Genomic DNA, 25475 nt, shown 5'->3' with positions numbered 1-25475 from the left:
ACAACAACAACAACAATAATAATCGGAGTACATTATAAGAAATAATAAATTCTTGAAACTAATTATAATACAGGTGTAGACGTAACATCCTCACATAATAATATTCAGTATCACGTAACACACTCGATTCGGTACCAAGTATAAGTATTTGCTTAATTTCTTACGGAAGTGCATGTTTCGTGACGTATAAATAATTTATGGCTTCCGTTGTTTTAGAATAAATGTAAATGTTTGCGTTCACGGTTCCATTTTCGTCGCGCATCAGAAGGCTGCACATCATCGCTATTAGAAGACGCTTTCTTTGCCGAACTGAGCGCTGCAGTTCGGATGAGTGTCGTCGGGGCGGGGGGGGGATCGGGGGGGTAATGGTCAAGGTTGTCCAGCAGAGGGCGGCGCAACATCTTCCCCTTCTTCCCGCCTCACCTGGCGAGTAGTTCCGAACACCGCAGAAGACTAAAAAACTTCTTACACAGATTTACAACGTAGCCCTCAAAATATTTCGAAACATTTTATAGACAACATTTAATCATAGCAGGTGGAACAGCGATTAATATTTCCACATTGTTGCATTGTATAATATTTCTACACAAAGTATGTACGAGGTAGCCTAAAAAAATGAAAATACATAAATCTAATTAATTAATTAGCTCTAACATTAGACATATTATTATAGTTATTGCTCCAAACCTTCCATCTTGACGAGTTCGAACCCACGTATTAACCAGTTAAAATTTACTTTATAATTGTACATTCATTGTCGTTTTTTTTCCCTTTTGTTTACGATGCCCATGGCATTTAGAAACCAATACAATACCTGTCATAAATAGACAAACTTCCTTAATATCGATATCCTTTAGGTGGCATAACATACCAATTATTAAGGTCACGTACAGAATTACCATGATTTTTTTCAGTTCGAGCAACTGTTAAAATTTAGCATGAAATTCATGTAATATGTGTTGCTTTGATGTTTACTACACACAACTAAAACAGAAAGAACTCAAGCTATTACAACATTCATTAAAACGTACTGTAGGTAAAGTGTCGTTTTACTTCGCAGCTGGACAACAAAGCCGCATCCGAGCGCAAGCGCTCCTAACGTGCGCACCTTTCGCACGTAGACAGCAACGCGTGACTGACACATGATTGGCGCAATCGCTCGCGGAGTAGTGTTGACGTCAGACGCGCCCCGATTCCGGATTGGTCCGCGAAAGGAAAACGGCACACGAAAGAAAAAAAGACAGGGCGGGGCGACAGGCGAATCCATCACGCGAACAGACCTGCAAGATCACCCGTCAGAGGCAGCCGAGACTCAGCATCAGTCATTGCGAGCGCTAGCAGCGGTTTGTGACATCGGAAGCGACGAGGCGTCACGTTGAGTCACGGGAGATGGCTGGCATCCTCGCTTGGTTCTGGAACGAGAGGTTCTGGCTGCCTCATAATGTAACCTGGGCAGACTTAAAAAACACAGAGGAGGCAACGTTCCCACAAGCCGAAGACCTGTATCTGGCGTTCCCCCTGGCGTTCGGCATTTTCATGATACGCCTGGTTTTCGAGAGGTTAGTGAGGCTCGCCGGGCTGCTGCTGCGCTGCCCCGACCGACGTTGCAAACCAAACGTGCCACACACAGCGCGCGGCAGGGTCCGTTTCGCCTGAAGCGGAGAATCATGAGTGAAAAAAGGCGCACGGAGCGGCTATGGCGCTCCGTGACGTGGTATCTATCTTCCGCGGGACTGCTTGTCGGCTCGGTGACGATAACGCTGCACATGTCCGCCGCGCGCGCTGCTTAATTTTTTGCCACGCGCTGCCCCGTCCGGGGGGCGCCGCTTTGCGCTCGTCCGTTTTCGGTTGGCGCGGGCAGAGCGGTGCCGAGCTCGTGGACCGTGCCGGCCTAGTAGTGCGGTGGCGGTGGCGGTGGCGGTGGCGTGGGCTGCGCGAGACTCCGGCGTGTTCTCTCCGTCGGGCATCGGCCCCGCACTCGCGCGCTCCTTAAATGGCCCGTCTCGCGAGAGGCCCTCCGAAGAAAAAGAAGAAAGGGGCCCCTCTTGTGTGTGCGAGACCGCCGCCGCTGGGACACATGGCATGTGGGCAGCAGATGGAGAGGAGACGAGACACACAGTGGCGTGGTGGGGAGCGCAGGCAGCATCTTCTCCCACCAGCTCTCCCTGTGCTACTGCCTCCGCTGGTGGTTCTCCTGCTCCTTACTCCCTTCACCCTCCACGTATGAATATTTTCCCTTTCCTTTGCAGCCCTCCTCGCATTCATTCGTGTGAATTCCTCGCCCGCCTCATCTTCCTGTCCATAGCAGGCCGCACTCGCACTTTGGCAACATCGTAATCGTTTTTACACTCTTTTGTTCAAGGACGCCGGAGCGGAGAGAGGGACTCCGACCCCCGAGCGGCAGCCTTCAGCTACAAGGCCGCGTGTCCCCGTATGACCCCAGGCTGCTCGCCGAGGGTCTCCTTCCGCGATTTATCAGGAAGGTTTTAAGGTGTCAAGTACCGTAACTGTGCCGTCAAGTCTGCTTTTTGTACGAGCTGTTCGCAGGGAACCCGGCGATGTGGAGTTAGTTCCCTAGACTGAACTTGAGCCTTTTTTTCCCCTCACACTCGGAGGCCACTGGGACCCTCATTTTCTTTGACAGTTTCACGTTCCGAACCAGCTGCAGCCCTTCTTTTTGTAGGTGAAGTATGTTGTTTGCAGCCGTTATCATTCGCCCATATTCAGCCGAATCCTCTACCCACGGTGACACAGAGTGCGAAGTATGAACGTGACGCTTTTTTTTTGCGACGAATCACTGATGCGTTTTAAGCGGGCGCTACGTTAGTGCCGTGAAACATCCACGCACCCGTCCGTGCACCCGCTTGCACGCCCGCTGCGGACTGTTTGGTTTCCCCACTTCACGCGAGTTACTCGTCTTCGGACCGAGCGCCGGGAGGAACCCCGCGCAATCGGGGGGAGGACGTGCGAACCCCATAGACAGAGCGGGATTCTAACCCGTGTCCAAACCCACGGAGCCGGAGCTCCGTGCGCGTGTGCCGCACCTCTTTCGTGGAATGGACCCGCGTCGTATTTTGAAACGCCGAACGCCCAAATGCGAGCGCTGTTCTCGGGGGGGGGGTGGCTTAACACCAGAAGTTTTGCATCCTCAATCGGCGCGATGGTTATTGAACCGTCTCGGAAACGAAGGAGTTGAACGGCCTCGTCGGAGCTCTCGGTTTACGAGGAGGTTGGAAGGATTCGCGGCGCGCTCTCCGGAGGGGGCGACGGCGGTAATGAGACGTGAAACTTGGTCGTTTCCCCCGAACGCGCTGGAAGCTTTAGCGGCCGTATATTTTAGATCCATCTTCTCGGTTTAACTGTTACTACTTGAAGTAATTTTCTTACGTGATGTTATGGGGGTGCTGTGCAATTGCAGATGGCATCGTGCAGCATGCATCTATGCTCAGTCTTAGAGCCATGGCATAGAATGTCATTGTGGAAATGCAGGAGGTTATAGGGGAGACACACACACAGGTGGTTAAGCATGCAGTCCTCGGTCCTCTTTAAGTTCTGAGGATTTCGTACTCCGGAGCCCACGGGTGTGACCGATTTCAGTCCGTCCGCCCTGAACAGCTGTTCCCCTCTACGTGCCTCTGACATAATAGAGTTAAGTGTGAAGCCAGACCCCGGGAGCTTTCGAAAATAGATACTACTTGAGATGCCCTCCTGAAGAAACTTCAGGAACCTGTGAGTTTTGACCAAAAAAAAAAAAAAAATCTCCTCGGATAGTTACGAATTTGTTTTACTTTACCTTTTTCTTTCCCACCTTATACCTTTTTTCACCCCACTTTAGATTGGCTTATAAATCAGCCTGTCTGTTGGGTTTGATTCACTTTGGTTCTGCAAAATAGGAATTAATGTAATTTGTTCTTTGCCCGTTACTTTATCGCAGGTCGTCTTCAACTTGCGGCAGGGTTCCGTTCCAACGACCTTGTCGTGAGTCTACTCTGGAAGTTAAAGACACCTTTATGGCGTAACATATAAGTCGTAAAGATATGAAAAGCGTGAATGCAACATTGTGTAAGAGGGCTTTGCTCCATTTTTTCATTAATTTCACATATTATGCGTGAAAATTAATGTAGAATAATAATACAGTATAGTATTCTTATGCTGCGCTGTTTTCGCTTTTATTTCGGTTTTCTTTTGCTTTTCATTTTCTGCCCAACCAAAATATGCATGTTTTCAGTTGTTCAGAAAAAAAAAAAAAGACTTGAATGAAATCACAAATGAAACATTCTGTAAATAGAGCACTGTTTTTGTAAATAAAACCAATCGCTGACAGACACACCGACTTAGCGAGAAATGCGGTGCCTCGCGGCGCCGTGGCCGACTGATGTTATCGTAGAGCAGATGGAGCGGTTGTCCTTGGATGCTACTACCAAATGCCAGGGTTGGAACACGATAAGGTTGAAGGGACGGCCATCGTAAACGGGGCTCATCGCGAGTCCTGTATGTTGCAGGTGGAGGACCGTCTGTACGTGGAAAGGTATAATTACACAGGTGTGCAGGAACAGATTTTGCCTGGCTTTCCTGAACATCTGTCCTCTTAAGGATGGATATTTCCGCATTGCGAGCTCTACAGGTGAAGCACCAGGGTTTACGTGTCCCTCCTTCTCTCACGTGACGTTGCTAGAGACAAAGTGGTTTCAAATTGTTAATCGTTTTGTCCAAGGATGACTTACCTGCCCTTACAGCAGGGATGTGAACCAAGCACCGTTGGATCATAAGGCTTCGGTCTGTGCCTCCGAACCTCCTGCTGCACCCTTATAATTGTCATGATCAAATCTTTTTAGAAGGGATAAAGCACCGTCCGTGTATTTTTCAACGTGTCGTGGTAAATGTTTTCCGGAACAGTTATTCATGACACCCGTTGGTCTGTTTCAGCTGTTCTGGAGAGCTGGCTTTCGTAGTCAGCGGTAAAAGCCGAAATACGCCGTCTATCAGTGAGGCGTACGTGTGTGTGTGTGTGTGTGTCTTGCACTTCGGCGGTTGCAACACGAGAACAGCAGGAATGTGCTTGTATCTCTGATCCAACATGTCGCAGCCGAAGAAGCCGCACGGAGTTTAAGGAACTTGCGGGAGAAGCAAGGAAAGGTCGTTCGGTTTTTTCCGACTTGGAGCGAATGTAGATGTTTGCATGCGGTTATGCTCGTCAAAGCAGGCGTGTCGCGTTGTCCAGGAGCTGCACGGACAGACTAGTCTGACAACCAGTAAAAAGAAAAAAAAAAAAAGAACACTGCCGTAACAGCGTATAGGTGTGCAAACCGCCGGGCGCTGTACGGTTTGCTGGTTTTCGCTGAACCTCACCTCTTGCGGTAATCGCTGTATTAGCGTGGTATTTTGGTAGTCGGGTGCCTCGGGTGTAAAGCAGGTAGTTGTCTAACAATTTTCAGAAATTCTGAGTATCGCATTCATGCAGATGCGGTTCGTAGCCAATTACGCAGCACACAGAGGGTAGATGCGGAAAGTACCACGTTTGTGCCGACTGTCTCGAAGTGCAGTATACCACAATTGTGCAGGTCTTTACCCTAAAGTGTTCTCTCTCTCTCCACTTTTTTGATGCCTGAGGGTTACATTTTTGTACCCAATATCTAGCAATTATTTCTAATCTTTTTTGGAGAAAGAGGAATAAGTAATATATGAGTAAGTCGAAATCGGCTCACCTATGCAAAAAAAAAAAAAAAAATAAGGTATACTGAGCTCCAGCCTATATGTTGACCCCGTTTATCATCCCCACCGATTTACTTTAACCCTCTGGTTTTGTAGTGAGACCTACAAACCCACAGTATATAGGAGGGCTTACCGCATGTATGGGAACAGCTTTACTGTGTAGCTCTTGCATTTATTCACTAGCGACTTAGTGTTAAGACACCTACAATTATTTACCCATTTATACAGCTGGGTAACTTTACTGGAGCAGTTTAGGGTAAGTACCTTCCTCGGGGGTACTATAGCAGTAGGTGAGATTTGAACCGGCATCCTTCAAAACCACATACACGCATACCACTGCTGTAGTTGTAGTGTAATTTTTCGTTTTATGACACTGGCAGTATGTCATATGGGATCGTCTTTAGAAATATGTTTCTTAAATTACAGCAAGCCAAGCTAAGAAGATGTTATGTGGGGTATCGTGGTTTATCTGTATACAGTGTGATAAATAGCGATGTTGAATCAAAATATCGTGCTTTTCTCTAAGGTATCTAAGTAATGTACAATTTATACCGGAATACATTAAAGTCATTAACTAAAGACTTTTATATATAAAGAAAACAATTTCCATAACCTTTGGGTTCAGTTACATTTTCAGAGTGTGGTATCCACCCACATAAGTTAAGATATGGTACATAGTGCAGGAGGTTTGGGTGTGGTGCCCAGGTGTACAGTCTCAGGGCACAGATTTATTTGGGGACTCTGCGTCATTATTTATTCATTTATCTGATGCTTTTCTCCGAAATGACGTGAAGTGTTACTTTTTTATATATATTTATATAGTTGGCAGTTTACCCTTTTTTATTTTTTGTTTTATTTTAATCTGTTTATACAGTTAGGGTTTTTTCATTGCAGCGGTTCAGGATTAGTACCTTGCTTGGGAATAGTACTTTGGGAGCAGGTTTGTTTAGAATGTGAGTGTTTATTCTAATAAATATCCCTGTGCAGAATGGTTAACTGTTTACAGAAGGGATAGGTAAAAATGGACACAGTTGTTTTTATTATTTTTATTTTTTGTCACCAGTGAACCTTATTATATGTGGTTCACTCCAGGTTTGCCTTGCAGTAGTTTAAAGCAGTCTGAACGCTAATGTAGACGCAGACAAAGGCTGTTTGCACAAGACTGTTTGTGCTCCTACTTAAACGGCAAACACTGAGTCACTGGGAAAAATAATGCATTAAGTGGAATAGATCGAATATATGCTGAGTCAGTGCCATTACTGTGGAGTGAGCAGCCTGGATTGCTCCTGGCCTTCTCCATCATGTAGTTCTCCGTCGTGCATCATCGTGACGTGTTGCATCTCGGGATCTTCTCCGAAATGATGCTCTTTCATCGTTCCGCTTTAGCGCATTGAAGTAGCACCTCTTCCACGAATCCAAGGGCCATTTCGGTGTTGTGTAAGACACTATCGATTCACTTCAGCTTTCTGATAGCTTCCATTTAGGTCTTTTTTTTTTTTTTTTTTTTTGGGCCCTATTCTGGGTTTCAATCAGAATGGATTATTTTGGTCTCTTGCTGATGTCAAAGGATGTTGGGGCTGTTTGATGTGTGAGGGCCTGTGCATGGTCACCTGTGTGTCTGCTGTCTTCTGCCCCTCCCGCCCACGGTGTGTTTAAACCCTTTTTCCGGGATCTACCCGAAAGCCTCGCCGTTCTGCCCGACCGTTGAGCCGCCCTCCACACCTCTGTTTGCCCCTGTCCACCTCTCCGTTTCAGCTCTTTACCTTATTATTTTGACACTTCTCCAGTTGTCATCCAGAGAATTTCTCTTGCTTTTTTGCACTAATAAAGATGGATCGTTTGCTGAAATAATACAGTTTCGCTACCTTTCTCAAAGGTACAACGAAAGGCCTGGAACTTATGAGCTTTTCGTCTCAAATCCAGCCTTGTTAATGCCTTTAAATGTTTCCTTGACCGTTTCAAACCCACAGCTGTGTGTGGACAGCGGAAACCATTTATTACTGATATCACTGGTCTTTTATGGGACTTGTCATTCTAACATTTTTCTTTTTCTGCATTTTTGCCTAATGAGAAGGGAGTACAAGTGTCTAGCATCGCAGTGCTTCTCCTCTTTCTCTGATATTGCGATGGTCTTTGAAGCTATTGCTCCCTTGGCACCTGGCCGTTCCTACCGCACTGATAATATTTCACACTCGGGATGTTAAATGTACTTAAAAACAAGGACTATGGCGATTCTCTCCGATTAATTCAGAGCACATTGCTGCAGCTTCATTTACTGGATGCCGGCTTCTCAAAGTCTATACAGTCTTGGCAGCTGGAATGGGTTGGACTTACTTGTAATTTACAGCCAGGACCTTCTGGACAAGTGTTGCTTTTGCTAACTCATCTTCAGGGGCTGCCATGCTTTTACGTTATTCCCCACTGAGTCAGATGCTTAACCCCCTTAGGTATGATTGAGTGGAATTGAAGTTCCACGTTGTATTTTGCACTGCTTTGTGCTCTCTCTTTTTTTCATCTCTCTCTTTAGATATATATAAAATAGTGTTGTTTTTTTTCTGCTGTTCCTTTTTTCCAAAGCTGTGTACAACCCTCAAAATGTATGGAGGTGTTAGCAGATCAGGACAGAAGAGTGTCCGAAAGAGATGTTCTGAGACCCTTCTTGAATGCCGGATGGGATTCAGCAGTTCTGAGGGAGACAAACCTACGGACTTTGTTTTGCTCTCTCCTGCTGGGGTGTAAGGAATGATCATGCCATTTTTGATTTGAGTGAATGTGCTTGGAAGTCATGGGTTTTCTGCAGTTCTAAAATGTGATGTATTCCAGAGCGTGCCAATAAACGGGAACAATGCTGTCATTGAAGACATTGCTGACGGGGCTTTGCGGGGCGTCGCTTCATCGGTGCAGATATGGGGGATGAGACGGCAAATGGGGAGCTTTCTGTAATTAACACTTAGCAGCTTTTCAGAGAAGCACATCCTTATGGTTAACACCTAACAGCCAGCTCAAACCCTCTCTCTCTCTCGCGCGCGCGCGCGCACACACACACACACACACACACACACACACACACACACACACATACACAACCTGTTTGTCATTGTCTACTTGTTGAGCAAGGAAGTACAGTAAGAGGGAGAGCTATTTAACTGAGGTGCCTTCCTCCTGTTTCCCGAAGGTTCATTGCCAGACCCTGTGCCTTGGGGCTGAAGATCCAGGCAAATGGACCACAGAAGGCCCAGCCCAATGCTATTTTGGAGAAGGTCTTCACAGCTATTACCAAGGTGAGGGAATTGTCTGTTCATGTTCACACATTCAGTTACACGTGCGTTTTCTTTATTTTTTTGGTTCCTTAACGCTTTCGACGATGCAAAAGATCAATTTCTTGACACGTAACTAGGGAGAATGGGGAGGAAGAATGAAGGGCAATTTCCTGAATCCAGGTAATTTTAAACCCAGAGTGCGAAGCTTGTTCAGATCTCCAGGATTTTATCTGCAGCGCTGTCTGCTGAGGCACCGGGGTTATTTTTAGCCTAACGGAGAGGCAGGTTTCCTTGACGAATGTTGGTGGATTTTCATGCAGAAGGACTTAGCAGACAGTCTGGGTTAGCTTGTCTGAAGGGGAGGCAGGGCCCAGTTGTGTCAAGGAGAACAGATGCTGTAATACCTGGCCCTGTGTCCTCTGCTTAATGACAGATAGCGTTTTATTCCCCAGGGCAGCTGAGCCTTCTGCGTGGAGGCAGAAATTGTGGATAGTTAACCTTTCATCTTTCTGGAAGTTTCTACAGTATGTGGTGTGTGGTGTTTTTTTTTTTTAATATATATTTAAAAGTCAGGTGCTGGGATGTCTAAATTCTCTGACTAAATTATATATATTTCAAAGGATGTTGTTTGTCCCTGAGAGTCAGACTAGTAAGTTGTTTCACACCACACAGGTAATTAAGTCTTAATCCTTTTTCACCACATTGAAAGCTGTAACTGAAAAGCCTTCTAGTTCCTACATTTCATTCACGGCACCTACGTGACATTCAGGTGACCTTCGCTTCAGACACGACCGGTTTGCTTATCGCGGATTAAAAGGCGACCCTTTCTCAGAGGGCCGGTCCGACAGGATGCTGTCAGGCGCAGGGCTCTCTGTGCCGCCTCCTTCCCCACCGTTTTGACAGTGACGGACGCCCTCGCCGAAACTCATCTTTCTCGTCCTTTTCAGCACCCGGACGAGAAGCGGCTGGAAGGCCTGTCCAAGCAGCTGGACTGGGACGTGCGCACCATCCAGCGCTGGTTCCGCCATCGACGGAACCAGGAGAAGCCGAGTACATTGACCCGCTTCTGCGAGAGCATGTAAGAGGGCCGTGTCTGCTTTACAGCTTTCTGAGCCGGTCTCGTCGTCCGGAGTTTGTCGCTAACCCTGGTGAATAGCACCCTACTTGCAAAAAGCGTCTTGAACTCACCCAAGAGCCCGAATTCGAAAGGTGAAATGATGTTTCGAGGCTCTTTGTACCATCAGCCTGATGTAGGGCAAAAATAGTTTAAGGCGCCGTTCTCTTCACTTACTGATCTGCACCAGTTTTACTCTCACGTACCGTAAGCATGTCTGTGGGCTTCGTTTTTGTTCCTCTTACATACTTCTTCTTTCCGCGGGAAACTCGGTCACACTCAAACTTGTACAGGTCCCAGATCAGTTGCGTCTCAGTAGAAACACATTTCATAGTGGTTTCCGTTGTTTCGGTGGACGTCTGACTCTTAACGCCTTGCTGAAGGTGTATGGTTTTTTTAAATTAAGAAGTTTTCTTATATTGTTCAAGTGAGCACCTTCTGCTCGGCTGTCTCTGTACTACCATCATTTTCCTTTATCTCTTTTTTTTTAATCTCCACTTTTCAGGAAGCTTGAATGCAGATAAGAGCGGTGAGCTTAACCGTTTACGTTACGCTTTACACGTTCGCAAAAGAGGAAGCGTTCTGTTGAGCGGCCCAGTTTGCAGGCACTCGGTAGAAAGCGCGGTGAGAAGTGCGTTAATGTGACGAGCACCAGCACTACCCCCCACAGACACCGTATGTTCCTGTAGGTCCCCATCTCCGTGTTCCCTCCGCATGGAAACCTGCGAAAGGGGGAAACTCTTCACGCGGTGCAGGATATGGAAGCAGAACCGGCTGTTGTGAAATCCCGTATTGCTTGGGCAAACTTTCTAAGTCGAGACATTGGCATGACAGGGTTCTTAAATACAAACCACAACACGCAGCGTGTGGTTGATGCCCTTCACAGTAATTCTAAATATTTCTGTATAACTTTGCAGCGCTGAACCGTGCCAGCACAATAGAGGCAGGCTGTGTGACTTATGTACTGTATACAATAAAGGAGCTGTAGAAAGAGTCTCTAAAAGACAACCGGGTAACATATCGCAAAATACACTCATGTATTTGAGAACTGGCTGCCAGCTCTCTGCTTGTGGGAGTCTTGTGGACACAGTTTTGTAAGGACTGGGTCTTGCTGAGCACCTTTTCTTAAAACGTCTTTCACGCGGGTAGCCTGACCTCACATTTGGATCTGTAACCTCGTCGGCGGCACGGCGGTGCAGCAGGTAACGCTGGTGCCTCGCAGCTCCCGAGCTGCTCTTTTGGGTGAAGGATTGAATCTGGCTCGCAGCGAGCGGGGTGTGCGTGTTCTCCCTATGTTCTCGAGCCAAAGACAAGCGGAAGAGGGCAGTGGTAAAGCACTTCTGTACCTCCTCTTACCAAGACAACTGTGTAAATGGTCACTGTAAGCCGAATTCGACCCAGCAGCACCGACCCTTACTTTACCCTACCCTGTCGAGGACTGCTTGGCTGGAGCTGCGCTCGTTTCCCTCGGTAATCTGCAATTAACGAGATGTCCTTACCCCGACCCCTGACGGAGCCACAGGGACGTTTTAGCAATTATTTCTCTGTTTTCACTGGTGCCACTACAGCTGAGTGTACTCCACGATACTTGCAGGGATGCGACGCTGATGACTGACCGACTGCGCCTGAGAGGCGTCCCGTTGCAGATGTATCATTATTTGAAAAGAATAGACGTGTGGTTCTTCAGAGGTATATTTATAGAAGCTCTGCCTCAGCCTGAGTGTGCGTCCATCAGCGGTCTCATCGAATGAGAAGACCTTTCCCCGAATTCTGCAGTTGTGTGCTGAGAGAAGGGAATATGTCAGGTTAGTGCATTCTGGGAAAGCGAACCTTGGTGTCCCAGAGTCACGGTCGACTTGCAAAGCGGGTCCTATTAGAACTGTCGCATCCGGTTAAGCTTTCGCTCTGTTTTCATGAACCCGTTTTCCTCGCAGCAAAACTGCTGCGTTGTGCTGTGCTTCGGTGAAAGGCGGAGAGGGTGTGTCACTGGGTGGGACGTTTTGTTTGTAGGCCATTACTTAGCGTTTGGCAGGCACACGGGGTTGGCTGCCAGAGCGCTTGGCGACTTCTGCCCGGAACCCTGTCTCGGCAGCGTCGCTGGCGTGCCATCTGATCCCTGCACCAAGTGGATGACGAGGACAAAAGGCAGCATTGCCACCCTTGGGTGCACCTTCGGGGAGACCTGGTGTCGTGAGGAGAACTTGCCGAAACACGTCTGACATCAAATCCCTTTTTGCTTTCCTTGCAGGTGGAGATTCACATTTTACCTCTACGTATTCACCTACGGAGTGCGTTTCCTGAAGAAGGTAAGGCTTACGCTGCACACAGCCTCGTTCGGTTGGGATTCGGTTTTTCGGTCCACCTGTAATCCGAATGCTCTTTTTTGATGTTTTGTCAAGATTACAGGATGTCTTTGGCAGCCTGAGTCTCAGCAGCTTCTCTTAAGAGGCCCTAACAAACGTTGTCTTTCCAGAGGACCCTAGAAGTTTCCTCAGGCATACCAGAGCCAGGCACTCTCCTAGTTGTCCTCTTTATGAGCCGCAGTCTTGGAGAGGATGGAGGTTTCAGCTACAGGAGTTTTCACACAAGAGCATCTAGTGAGAAGAAGAAATAAAAGCTGACATTTAGGGAAGTTGCAGTGGTTGGCTGATGGACCTCTGACAGTTAATGGGTTTCTCTCAGTCACTAGTCCTGGGGTGCACTTCACCGCTGTATCTGTTCTTTTGTGCTAAATGTGTCATATGCAGAGAGGGGATACCGGCGCCCGAATGTCAAAGTGCTGGACTGCACCGTACTGCTCAGTGGAAGGGGAGCGCTTTTTCTTTCATCAAAGAAAGTGGTCTTCAACTGGACAAGCTGCTTTCTTTAAGGGATGAATTTCAAATTAAAATCACTGTGACTACTAGGATATACCACACTGCTGTTATTTATCATCAGGTACTAGGGGAAAACTTGTTGACTTTGCAGGTTTTTCTCCAGCTTGAGGAGCATTACAGCTGGGCGACGTGACGCCTTTGGGGGGGTCTTTGTGAAGCATCGGAAAAAGGAATGTAGAAAGAAGAATCTAGTGATTTTCCTGGTCCACTTTTTTTTTTTTTTTCTTTTTTCCTTGCTCTTGCCAAAAGCCTGTCCTTAGATTGCTGTTTATTTCTCCTTTTTTCCTCATTATTTGTTTTCTCCCATATACTCATAGCTCCTGGATAAAGAGAATGGCATGCAATTTTAAAATGCCTTTTCTTTACCTGACTTGTTGGTGACATGCTGTGATACAGGTCAGCTTGCACCTGTCTCAGATCCCAGACAGATTTGTCATGACTACATTTAATACAAAAAACTGAAAGACAGAAAAAAAAATACCCCTTGGACTCTGTTTGGCTAATATTGTCATTTCTTAGGTGAAATATTCCATTAGCTGATTTGATGAGCTGGCACCACTGACATGTTTTGCTTGATTTGACACTTTTTTTTTTTTTAAATTCAGAACTGTTCAATTATTCCTGTAGACACTCCCACTATTCCTAGATGAAATAAATGGGTCAATATTTATGCAAAGACATGTTCCAGTTTCTCTGCTTAAGAACTTCCTTTCCTCAAGCCGTTTACCCCTATACAGTACACATAACTGGGCTTTCGTCCCCTCACCGAAACCAACTCCTTTCTGTGCACACACGTACCTGAAAGCAATTGTTTGATCAAGAACATGGTGATAAATTGTGCCTGACACTTGAACTGCAGGCTTGTATGGGTTTTCCAGCTCCATTCTCCATCCCCACCTAGAGTTTTAAAAAAAAAAACGGTGCCCCTATTCCCTTCTGAACCTCCTGCATCATGTTGGTATTAATGTGCTTGGTTTGTCTACTCATGAACAGCACTGACCAGCCAGAGGAGGGGACAAACACTATGTGATTGACGCCAATTTAGCAGTAAAGGACGTTAAATTGACAGTACGGAGCTGCAGACTTCATAAGCCTGCTTGCACAACGTCAACTGCAGCTCTTAGTCTCTAACATGACTCAGCCAGCGCTCTCAGTGGGATGATATGCTATTCGGGCCACATTTTAAAACGCTCGTACAAAGAGTTTGCGTTTGGCCAGCGCTTGAAAATAAGAGTCCGGGCGCTGGTGTTTATTTTCGGCATACCCGTCCCTCAAACTGCACGCAAGCTGTGTTCGAGTGCTCGGCTCGTATAACGACATTCTACCGTATTTGTTTCGCGCTCGTGTTAAAATGGTGTGGAAAATGACTGTTCTCAATGCGTCTGATTTCAATAATGGTTTTTCTTCCCCTCCAATGGAGACCCCATGGCTGTGGAACACCAGGGAATGCTGGTACAACTATCCATACCAGGTAGGGAGAGCACCACCTGATCTGTAGTAAAGCGGTGTAATTGGGTGTGTTCGCACTGTACCGAAACAGAACACACACCCTCCAGCTTGGCTACTTAACGCTAGCCTAGCACAAACAATGGCAGTCAACGTGATCCTTGACCATACCGTTATTTGATTGCACTGGACTGGTTTCACTCGGAAGGTTTCTGAGAGCGTTGTCCGGATCAAGCTCTTCCAACACGGTCCCGGGCAGCTTCTGCTTCGGTGGCCCAGTTTCCTGCACTTCCCCCGCAGGCGGCGGGGACTGTGGGCATTATACAGTAGAAGAAGCCGCTGCAGAACTTCACCCAGGGCTGCCAAAATGAGTGGATCGCTCATCGCCCAACCCGGGTCACCTCAGTCTCTTCTCACTTGTTTTTTCCTCTCTCATTCCTCCGTAGCCTCTGACCGCCGACCTTCATTACTACTACATAGTGGAGCTCTCTTTCTACTTGTCCCTGCTCTTCTCCCAGTTCACAGACATCAGGAGGAAGGTAGGGGGTCTTGGGGCACTACTACTTCAGCGCTCGTCAATCAGCTGTACTGCGCGGGCATCCAGACACTCGCCGGCGTAGGGTTAGGAAAGGAGCGTTCAACACACAAACGGCTGTTCTGCCCATGGTTCCTTTGGGTGGCACTATATACTGTGCATTTGTAGTGAACATAGTATACTTTCCTTAATGGCTTTGGACGTAAGAACGCGGAGACCGGCATTTCCTTTATGTGCCAAGCCTGTTTGCGCTGTCGCTTTTCCCTGTTCCTCTATTCCTGTCGCTGCTTGTCGTCCGAGCTGAATTCTCCGATTACTTGTGCCTGGATTGTCAAATTATTATGACTCCATCTTCAGTAATGGGAAGCATTTTGTCCTGCGTGAACTCGTAGGATCAATAAAGGCGGCACAAGTTTCAACTAATTATCCACATAATCCGGTTTGTTTTAAAGGCATGTTTTCAGTCGTTTGCTTATTGTCAGAGAAGCAGAGCACACATTCATCAACACTTGGCATGCTGCCATTTTTCACATCCTCACATCAAGGACAAAGGTGTCCCAGTACTGGCTTCCTATCAGTAATCTGGCGAATATACCGAAGGCTCTTCCTCATCCTGTCATCCGTTTCCACTTTTTCGTTAATTATTTTGCATTCAGAGCCCCTCCTCCTTTTACTGTGGACGTTACCATTTAAACGCCTGCGGTAACGTGGCCGTCCGGCGCCGCGACCTTTGCGCGTTAAACTACTTAATCTGCAAAAAATCTCATCCCTGCCTGTGACATGGAGGAGCGCTCATCCAGAACCGCTTTTGCTTCTCGTCTCTGCTGATTTGCTGTGGAAGTGTTATGAGAGCTGCAGCATTGCTCTTTTTCTCAATTAGTTCAATTTTATTTTATTTCATCTCTTTAAATTTACTCGATTTAGTAAATGTAAAATGTAAATTTAATAACGAACTGCACGTGCATTCTGAAGCCATTACTTACAAATTGCTCTAAATGTTAAAGTTGGAAAGGAGAATATTAGTTAATGTTTCGTTTTTTTTTTTTTTTTAAACTAGAGGACTTTGACGTGTACACAGTCATCAGCTCATCATAAGTATTCCTTAAGTACCTGAAGGATCACCCCTCCTAGGTTTCAACATGTTTTGCCATTTCATTCCCCTGTACAAGCGTACACATGCTTTCTGCAGTCTGCATGTCTCGTGAGCTCTTGCAGTGTTTCTGTTCCTCCCTTCCTCTGCTGTCTGCAGGGGCCCTAAATGGTGTCCCCTGTCTTCTCATTCCACTTCACTGATTGTTGGCATCTTGTCTTTTATTTTCTTCTTCTTCTTTCAGTTTTTTCATGCACAAAACCACGCACTGAGGAGCACCTCTGCACCCTTTTTTCGAGTCCAGTATGTCACCCTGCACTGTTGCCATGCCTCACTTGTGCTTCTGCACCCATTGTCATTCTCAGTCTCTCTCTGTCTTCCCTTTATAGCGCTGTCTAAATACTCCTGCTGCTGTGGTCTAAGATCTTAGATTTCTGTGGTTTATCACTGTGGTAGTGAAAATAATGCTAATTTGCTATCTGTCTGTGCATGTCTTTTATCAGCACATCCCACTTCGTCGAAACCAAGTGCCACAGAGCCTAATATAAAAAAAAAAAAAAAAAAAAAAGCTTTTGTCAAAACTGTTTGCGGTTAACTAATGTATGCAGTAATTACCCCGGGTCATGTTTCATAAATTCATTATTTACCTTAGATGCTAATATACTTCTCACAGCACATCAATTATTTGGCTGGGTGTGATGATGAAGACATTGAAGGTTCAAAAAGGGTTGGGGTGTTACCTTGTTCTCCCTAGAGCTGTTTCAGTTTTTTTTTTTTTTTTTTTTTTTTTTTTCCCCCCCTACTTTCTCTCCACCTTCCCAACTCTACATGCTTTCTAGTTTGATGCCTCTAAATTCGTGTATGTGCGCGCTCGCATTTTTTGCTGTGCACCCTGTGACTAGTCCTCTTTAGGGTGGGCTCCCACCTTGCGTGCTGTGTCTGCTGGCAGCTCTGAGGATGAAACGGCTGGTTAGGGATATTGTGAAAGAGGGGGTGTAGTTGTGGGGGGGCGTGGTGGCGCAGTGACGCAGTGGGTTGGACCAGGTCCTGCTCTCCGGTGGGTCTGGGGTTCGAGTCCCGCTTGGGGTGCCTTGCGACAGAGTGGCGTCCTGTCCTGGGTGTGTCTCCTCCCCCTCCAGCCCTATGCCCTGTGCTGCTGGGTTAGGCTCTGGCTCCCCGTGACCCCATATGGGACAAGCGGTTTAGATAGAGTGTGTGTGTGTGTGTGTGTAGTTGTCAGCCTTTACTGGTGCTCACTTTTGGTTACCGGACATATTTGGGTTTCGGTCATGCCAAGCAAAGGACAACCAGCTCTAAAGGAATGTTTTTAAATGATTTGAGATCTTCACAACATTGCTTAGGAAAGACAGTAAATTTTAAAACCAGAAATTGAGTACTAACATTTAACTGGATAGACTACTGCCGTATCAGTAGTTTATTGGGCCATAATGTTAACATGTTTCCTTCGTTAAATGTCACTTCATTATAAGAATCGCAGTTGTTTCCAGTCATTTAACGAATGATGACACTGCAAATGTTTAAAAAAGCCTCACGGTAAATGATGTCTCTGGCCGTAAAGTGAAGGTAGTTTTCATTTTGTTTGCGCTGGTCAGCATTTGACTCTCCTCTGCTTGCAATATTTTCCTCAGGACTTCCTGATCATGTTTGTGCACCACCTGGCCACCATCTCCTTGATCACGTTCTCCTACGTGAACAACATGGCGCGAGTGGGAACCCTCGTCATGTGCCTTCATGACGCTGCAGATGTCCTGATGGAGGTGAGCGCTGGCCTTCTCTTCCGTCTTTGTGGGACTTAAAGGGACTTGTCCTTATGAAGTAGCGGGTCAAAGTCACCAGGCCAAACAAATTTTTACTCATTTGTATTATACATGTTTAAAAAAAAAAAAAAAAAGTTAAGAAAATTCCTAATAGGTAGTGTCACTTATCTTGAGAACAGCTAAATCTTGGAATGCTGTCAAACCAGTACTGAACGATGTGTAGCAGGGTATTGCACATTTTTTGGGAATGTGCCAGTGTCCCAACCCCCCCCCCCCCCCCCCCCCATTGCTCAAAGGTCTAGGTTTTGTGCTGCTTACCCCGGGTTATGCACCCTGATGCATTGGCTTTGACTACAAATGCTTTCCGAATGGCATCCTGCCATAAATTCCAGCTTTGTGAAACTCATAGCATGGATTTTGTTGGGACTGTGTCGCAGAGGTGCCGATTTAATCCTGTGGTCATTTTTGAGGCCGTACTTTTGTGGCAGTTAGCAGCTGTCCTGTGAAGTGAAGTGTCCATCTAACCTTCCCGGTGACTTGTGACCACCGTTCCTCTGTACTGATTTATCCAGTTTATCCACGTTTGGCACGTCCTGTTTCTTGTCTCTATTTTTGACGCTGTTCCCCTTGATACATTTAATGTTTTTGTCACAAATGCAGCTGCAATTTGGGCACCAACTGTTTGGCCTCTTAGCTGCCTCATGTCGTTCTGAATGGCTTGTATATCAAAGTGCTTCTTGTCAGACCTCTTTTATAGCTGATATGCATCGTTTGGCAATCTACCTAATATACCTAGTGACTTTTAGCTTTCTCATGTAGTGTCTGTTTTGTCTGCCCCCTGTATATCTTTAGCATGGTTATTAAAGGCTTTTTCTTTGTGAGCTGTTCTAAATGTGTGTATTATGCGTCATTATGTTTGTTACATATATATATATAAAATGCATAACAGCAAAATTTCTCATTTCTTCACAGGCAGCTAAAATGGCCAACTATGCCAAGTGTCAGAGACTCTGCAACCTCATTTTTGTCATGTTTGCAATGGTCTTTATCAGTTCCAGGCTGGGTGTTTATCCGATTTGGTAAGAGATCTTATAGGCTAAGTGCTGACATCACTTATCTCAGTTGGATTTGGTGTGTGTGTGTGTGTGTGTGTGTGTGTGTGTGTGCGCGTGCGCAGTCACACATTTTCTCTGGTTTAAGTTTTACTTTAGGATTTCAGAACTGTCTATACATCTCTGAAAAGCAGACGAGTTCCTCAACAGCACACAGCATCAAGAAATGTTTTGCAGCACGTGCTCAGATTGTGCCTTCGAATTCTGCAGCCACCTGTGTTACCACTCTTTGGGTGCATTATTGTGTGTAAAGGTTGTATAATTTTTATTTTCTCTAAAACATTTGTTTTGTTTGGCAAGTCTTAGATTCTGTAGGTTGCCAAGTAATTGTTACTATGGATACAGCAAGGGAGAGAGAACCGCTTCTATCATTTTTAATAGGCCTATTTATAAGGCTGAGTATTTGTGAGAGATTTGTAATAACTCAGAATCCGACAGGTAATTTAAGCCCAAAGAAAGCGAGCAGATGTATATTACAGTAATGATCAACCTGATGAAATGGTAGCCCACAATCTAAGCCTCTGCTGCAAGTGTTTTGTAAATTTTTTTTTTTTTTTTTTTTTATTGAGCCGTTGGCACAAAACTTTCCTGAAGAAGTCCAGCCTAATGGAACTCATGGCAAAGTAGCGCTGATATCAGGCTGTTCCTCTTGGCAAAGTCACTGTCACTACAAGGGAGAGCAGCCCCGACAGGACGCCACACGCTGCACGCGGTCAGGAGTGCGGCTGCAGGAGAGTCCTGGGTGGGAACCCCCACCCGATGGCTCGCTGTCGCACCGAGCTGCGCTTCGCCGCACTGCTTTCGTTTCATTCTTAAAATTCCCCTGCAGATCTCCGGGCTGAATGTTAATAGAGCACCCAGTTATTGAATGCCGCAAGAGAGCGCTCCCTGCCCATTTTCGTCAGGCAGGCCTGCCTGGAAACAATGGGTCGCTCGTGCTTGGGAATGCTCCGAGAGCGGAGTAAAAATAGAGCGTGAGTCAGAGGTAGGAGAGCACTGGAGTCCTTCGTCTCCATTGTCCTCCTGCAATCTGCTGCGCTCCGCGGGCCTGTTGCCGAGAAGACCGCAGGTGTACGGACCGCCGCGAAACCGCACGTGCTACGTCAGGGCTGCCGCTCTTTATTTTCTAACATTTATTATAGTTTTCATGTAGGATAACCCTTCAGTTTTTGAATTCTTTTTTTCATGTAATTATGGAGCCATCTGTGGTATAGTTTTGGTTTATATTTATGGTATGGGTTATGTAACAAGATTAGGAAACGGTCAGTCACAAAACTGGCTGTTACAGGTGCACACGTTATTGAGACTTAGGAGATTCCAAGCACAGACCTGAAGGGTGACATAAAATCACCTTTTTTTTTTTTTCCTTCCCTTTTCCCATACTGTGGTTCAAATCCTCAGTTATGTGTTGAACTGTCAAGTGAGGCAATCTCTGTTAAGAGTTGGCTTAGTTTCCTCTCTCCTGTTTTATTATTTATTGTTTTATTTTTCATCCGCACACAGCGCGTTCCACACCAGCCACAAAGGTGCTGCTGCTGCACATCGGTTGCTATGGCATCGACCTCATCTCGATGATGTGCGTTAGTCTTGCATAATATAAAGATTTTTTTTATTTTAGTCTCAAAACAGCACTTTTTACAGTTGTATCACTGGGGATGAACAGACAGCGAAGAAAAACATTTTATGGTTATTTGAAGTTTGAAGCTTCTGCCACATAGTTCACATACAAAGAGCTGTGTTATCTGAGACATGTAACACATACTTGACATGTGGCAGACCTGCATAGGCAGCATTTCTGTGTCACGTGAAAGGTTACAGTCCCGCGTACAAGGTTTTTCTTATCTGCATCTGGAAAATTTTTCTGTTAAAATTTCTAGTGCTGACTGGAATGTCCATCTGACCGACAACAGGCGGGTAGCGAACAGTAGGAAGCGCAGTGTTATGAGTGAAAGAGGATTACTCGGCATGGGAGCAAGGAACCCCCCCCCCCCCTTGCCGGGGTCTTAATCATTACAAGTGTTTTACAGTGGATCAGCCACAGTGGCGGCAGCAGTAGCAGCCAAGCACACACCACCTCGGTGTCCTTCGTACATGCTTGGGTGTGGAGTTCGGAGGATGAGCGGTTTTTTTGTGCGGAATAATTGCCACCTCCGCCTACTCGCTCCACTCTACGGCTGGAGATGTTGAGTTCTTTCATAAAGAACTGCCAGATGGTGGTGGTCCTCAAGGGTCTGCTCTCCCGAACTAAAGTGCCTGTGGGAATAGTGTCAATACCTCAGTCTGCTTGAGCTCACGGTCCTTCTGATCGTCTCACATTTGAGCTTCGCCGTTTTATGCTCTTTCACATGTGCATCCCTCAAAGAGGGAACGAAAAGTGTTTCGCTGCAAAGGGTTTTCCCACATGTTGATCATTCTGAAACTGCTAACATATGGCTGACATTAAAGCTTGTGTGCCCTTTCCACCCAATATTTCTGAACTTCTTGCATCTTTTTGGAATGACTATTAGTTGTCCTTCCCTCATGCTGTGTGGTTGTGCTGTCTGTTAGTACATAATGGTATCATTTATTTTAATAACAGCTAAAGTGGACAGTGGCAAATTAAATGTTGACCTCTGCCAGTTATTTTCACTGGAGCAGTGTGCAACAAATGAAATTTGCATTTATCTGTCAGTTCATAAAAACATTAGTTTCTAGTGGATTTTTATGGCACTTCTTTCCTCTGGCAGGATTTTGAACACTACCTTGTTTGAAAGCTGGGAGATTGTAGGCCCTTACCCATCCTGGTGGGTCTTCAATGTCCTGCTCCTCCTGCTGCTGGTGCTCCACTCTTTCTGGTCCTACCTCATTGTGAAGATTGCCTGCAGGGCCATCTCCAGGGGGAAGGTGAGGCATCGTCTACACCAAGGTGGGACCTCCCACCACATGTACACCCAGTGATGTTGTAGCTGTTGCAGGCCTAGAAGGAGTTAAACTTCACCACAGCTTACTTGGTTGTGAAAAAAAGCCATTAAAAAAAATTGTTGCTTTGTTTAGTGCATAAAGCAGTGGGCTGCAAATGCCAGCATAAGGAGAAAAGAAAAGAGCCGCTGTGACCATGACTAACAATGCCAGTACTCTTGATTTTCTTCTCACGTTGCTTCTTTCTGCACTCCTTTTTGCAAACTCTCAAGGCGGGGAAGTGGAATCCTTTGCATGTAAGTAGGGCAGAGGGTAGAGACTTGAAGGTCAGACTGAAGCACTTTCAGTGGCAGTTGCTCCCATGCGCCAGTTACACCTCCACCTTCTGAACCCGACTCATGCTCACGTCATCCCTAATCTTCTTTTGCATGCACACCAAAACAAGACCTGGAAATTAAAAGCATGTCCTACTTATTGTCTTGGGAACTACCTAGAAAAATGTCTATCTTATTTGGAGTTTCATCCGTACCTACAGTGCCTAGCTTGTTTCATTTCATGTCATGTAGCATTCTTAGAAACATCATGCCAGTATCTCTGCGATGTGGTGATGACCCTTGACTGACTTCGCCCATGTTGCCTTTTAGTTTTGTATTTAGTATTCTCACTACTGCCCCACATCTGTCCAGGTGTCCAAAGATGACCGAAGCGACATAGAATCCAGCTCTGATGAGGAGGATTTGACCCCTTCTGCTCAGAAACTCCACAATAGCTCCACCAACGGGACCAACGGGACCAACGGCTACCTGTCAGGGCCTCCATGTAGAGATGAACACTGACTGGCTCAGTCTGGGACTTTTCAGGCTCTCAAGGATGTTACTGTCACCATCCGTGTGTACGTGCGTGCGTGTGAGAGACATACCTGAACAAGATCGGCTATTTGGTACTGGAATTCCTTCACAGGATTAGTGAGTTCAGCTGGTATTTGTCTTGATTCTTTGTCTACTTTCATTTCTTTTGCTTCATATATATTTGCATCAGACAGGCAATGACATGGTAAAGCACTCTTGTTCTAAACAGCAATTTGTCTTTCTGAACGAATGATGGCAATCCTCTTTTGTTGTGCACGCATGCCATGTGTATGTAGTTGATCTAATGGGGGTTTTCTTTTTCATACGTTTGTCTATTTATTTTATGTACTTTATTGTGGATAAAAGGGATTTTGCTGCCTTTCAATCAGTAGATTCAGTGTTTAAATGGGTAGGTCATGATTAAGCTGCTGTTTCTGCCACCACTCTGTCTTCGTAGGCAGGTATGGGTCTTGTCACTGGCTACACGCAATTAGACCTGACTGGCTTTCAGTGCTGTGCCTTCACCCATCCTGGGTGAGCAGTCACATTTGTTTGGTTTACAGGTAAATAGTAGTACATCTTCAACGAGGACACACACTTTTCACTTGTGATCTGTACATGAGACAACCAGTAACAGTATTACATCTGTGTTTAATAGTACAAGAATATCTGGCAATGTTATCTTTGAAGTATATGCATTCTCGAAGGTAAATTTAAGATGTTTTAGTACATATTTCACCAGTATGCCATAGCATAGGCAAAAAGAAAAAAGCACTGGATTTGCTATCCATTTCAGAATATAAAAACTTGAAAGGTACTGATAGATCAGAGCGACCCCTCTGATTCTGATGACATTAGTCATTCTTAGTTTTAAGTTAAGAAATGGTTACTGTCCAGTGAATGAATGCATTACCTGTTTCTTTTGATTTTTCCATCAAATCACTGACATTTTCCAGTATCACGCCAAGGTTTGCAAATAGTTTTACTTATTTTATTACAGCTACCATTTTCAACATTAAATCTAAGTTTTGTGGCTCTAAAACAAAATAAACCTTGTAGACACATGCAATTAACAGAAAATTGTTCTGAAAATGCATATTAGAATCATCATAATAGTGTTCCATTCCTTCATGGTATCAATACCTTTTCTCCATTTCTTCCACTCAAGTGTTAAATGCTGTACCGATTAAGACAGATACCAGTGTAATTAGCTGAACTGTCCTACCGATGAATACAGATGTGGTAAAAGGGTTACAGTGACTGTAGTTCCGCAATTCTGATGCAGTGTTGGTATGTTTAATGTCAGGATAAGAAAATGTCTTGGGAGTCAATGAAAACACTTAAAAACCAACCTTTTACACCTGAAAATGTCATGTGAACTATGATACCATCATTGTTTTAATGGATAGTCCTTACTAGTTCTCATTGACTGACAATTTCTGCAGAACTAGACTATTTGAAACGATGTATGTTCGGGTGCCTTGCACGTTCGACCCCAGATGCGGTAGCTTCTTTATCCGCTACGTACAATTGGTCTTTTGCCAGGTTTGTGTCTCTCCGGTTGTCAAATTGAATATCCAAACCATAGTATTGGTTTGAAGATGATGCTGGATTGTTCCTTGATGTCAGAGGTCTCCTCTCCAGGTACCTCACTGAGGCTGTGAAACTCTTTCTCACTTTTGCCTGCCCACCAGTTCAAGTAGAAATGACTTGTGACGCACATGCGGTTCAAGAGAGTACCCGCAGCCACGCTTCTTTGTTTCCCAGACCGACGGGCAGAAATGAAACGTGATACTGTGTATTTTGAATAAACGCCTCCAACAAAACCCTGCAGTCTATGGTTTCCTGGTGACTTCCGCGTCTTTTAGCGTTCGAGTTACTACGGCAGAACGTCGCTTCGATGACGGGCGACTTGTAACGCTTTTACATTTGACGCTCTCCTGTATGCATTCTGAAACTTTGTTCTCTTCGTCACGGGGAGTTTTACCACGCCGTTCAGGCTCTGTGGCCCAGGGTACGGCGGCAGCGTGACCCTCGGACGCAAACCGTGGGCCTTCGGCGCGAAAAACCCCCGCGTCGCCATCTCGGCACGGCGCACAGTGAGCGCTCCTGGAAATGTGTTGCTTTATTATTTGTCACTTGTAATAAACGCATAATGTAACCCAAAAATTGTTGCATCCTCTGTGGCCATTTTGGGGAAAAGTCCGCTGTGTGCGTTCCACAGACACTTGCACGTGGTCAAAAGGTGGTTGTAACAAGGGCTTCTGTCACTATGACGAGACATTATATGGATAATCTAATGCACATCTTCATGTGTCAAAACGTACATGACAGTTTGTAGTAATACTGTGCTTTAGCGGCTGCTTTTCACTCGGCGCAATTTTTATTTTTTTTTTTTTTTGGCTCGACACCCCGCCTTTGGAGGTACGTGTCGCCCAAAGAATTCCCACCACACAAGGGTTTTACAAGTACGTTCCGAGAAGAAGTAAGTGCACGAAACTAAAGACGGCGAGCTACGGTCGCTTTTCTGTGCTCTGCAATGAAACGGAACGGGTTCCTCGCGGGCCAGCTGAACCGGAAGTCCGCAAGTCGTGCGCGGTACCGTCCAGTTTAAAACAGGGCGATGGTGGTAAATACGTGTCCTTAAAATATAATGCGACTGAAATATGAATCGTGTGACGTGTCGCGCTTTTTTAAATGTTAAAGCGAAGTTTCACGAAATATGGGACAGTCAGTCAACACCTTCCCAGCATTGGGAGTATGTGGTCAGCTCCTATGCTATGTTGTCACGCTTATGCCATGGGAG

General features: G+C 45.7%; 1 protein-coding gene across 2 annotated transcripts; it reads left to right on the top strand.

Moving 5' to 3' along the window:
- Positions 1-1219: 1219 nt before the first annotated feature.
- LOC108920298 (ceramide synthase 6-like) lies at positions 1220-24828 on the top strand. 2 transcript variants are annotated; one of them, XM_018728929.2, is made up of 11 exons: positions 1220-1559; positions 8888-8993; positions 9920-10050; positions 12335-12392; positions 14383-14433; positions 14855-14947; positions 17683-17811; positions 18784-18890; positions 21650-21806; positions 22094-22117; positions 22508-24828. In XM_018728929.2, the coding sequence occupies exons 1-11, from the start codon at positions 1390-1392 to the stop codon at positions 22655-22657; spliced, it is 1176 nt and encodes a 391-aa protein (XP_018584445.1). In that variant the 5' UTR covers positions 1220-1389; the 3' UTR covers positions 22658-24828. The 2 variants fall into 2 exon arrangements, with proteins under 2 accessions (XP_018584445.1, XP_018584447.1); XM_018728931.2 differs by lacking the exon at positions 22094-22117 and having other exon boundaries at positions 22508-22756.
- Positions 24829-25475: the final 647 nt, after the last annotated feature.

This window comes from Scleropages formosus, chromosome 21, assembly GCF_900964775.1.
Source record: "Scleropages formosus chromosome 21, fSclFor1.1, whole genome shotgun sequence".
NCBI classification, from domain to species: Eukaryota; Metazoa; Chordata; class Actinopteri; order Osteoglossiformes; family Osteoglossidae; genus Scleropages; species Scleropages formosus.
The sequence above is the reverse complement of the archived record's forward strand: the minus strand, read 5'-3'. Positions and strand labels throughout refer to the sequence as shown.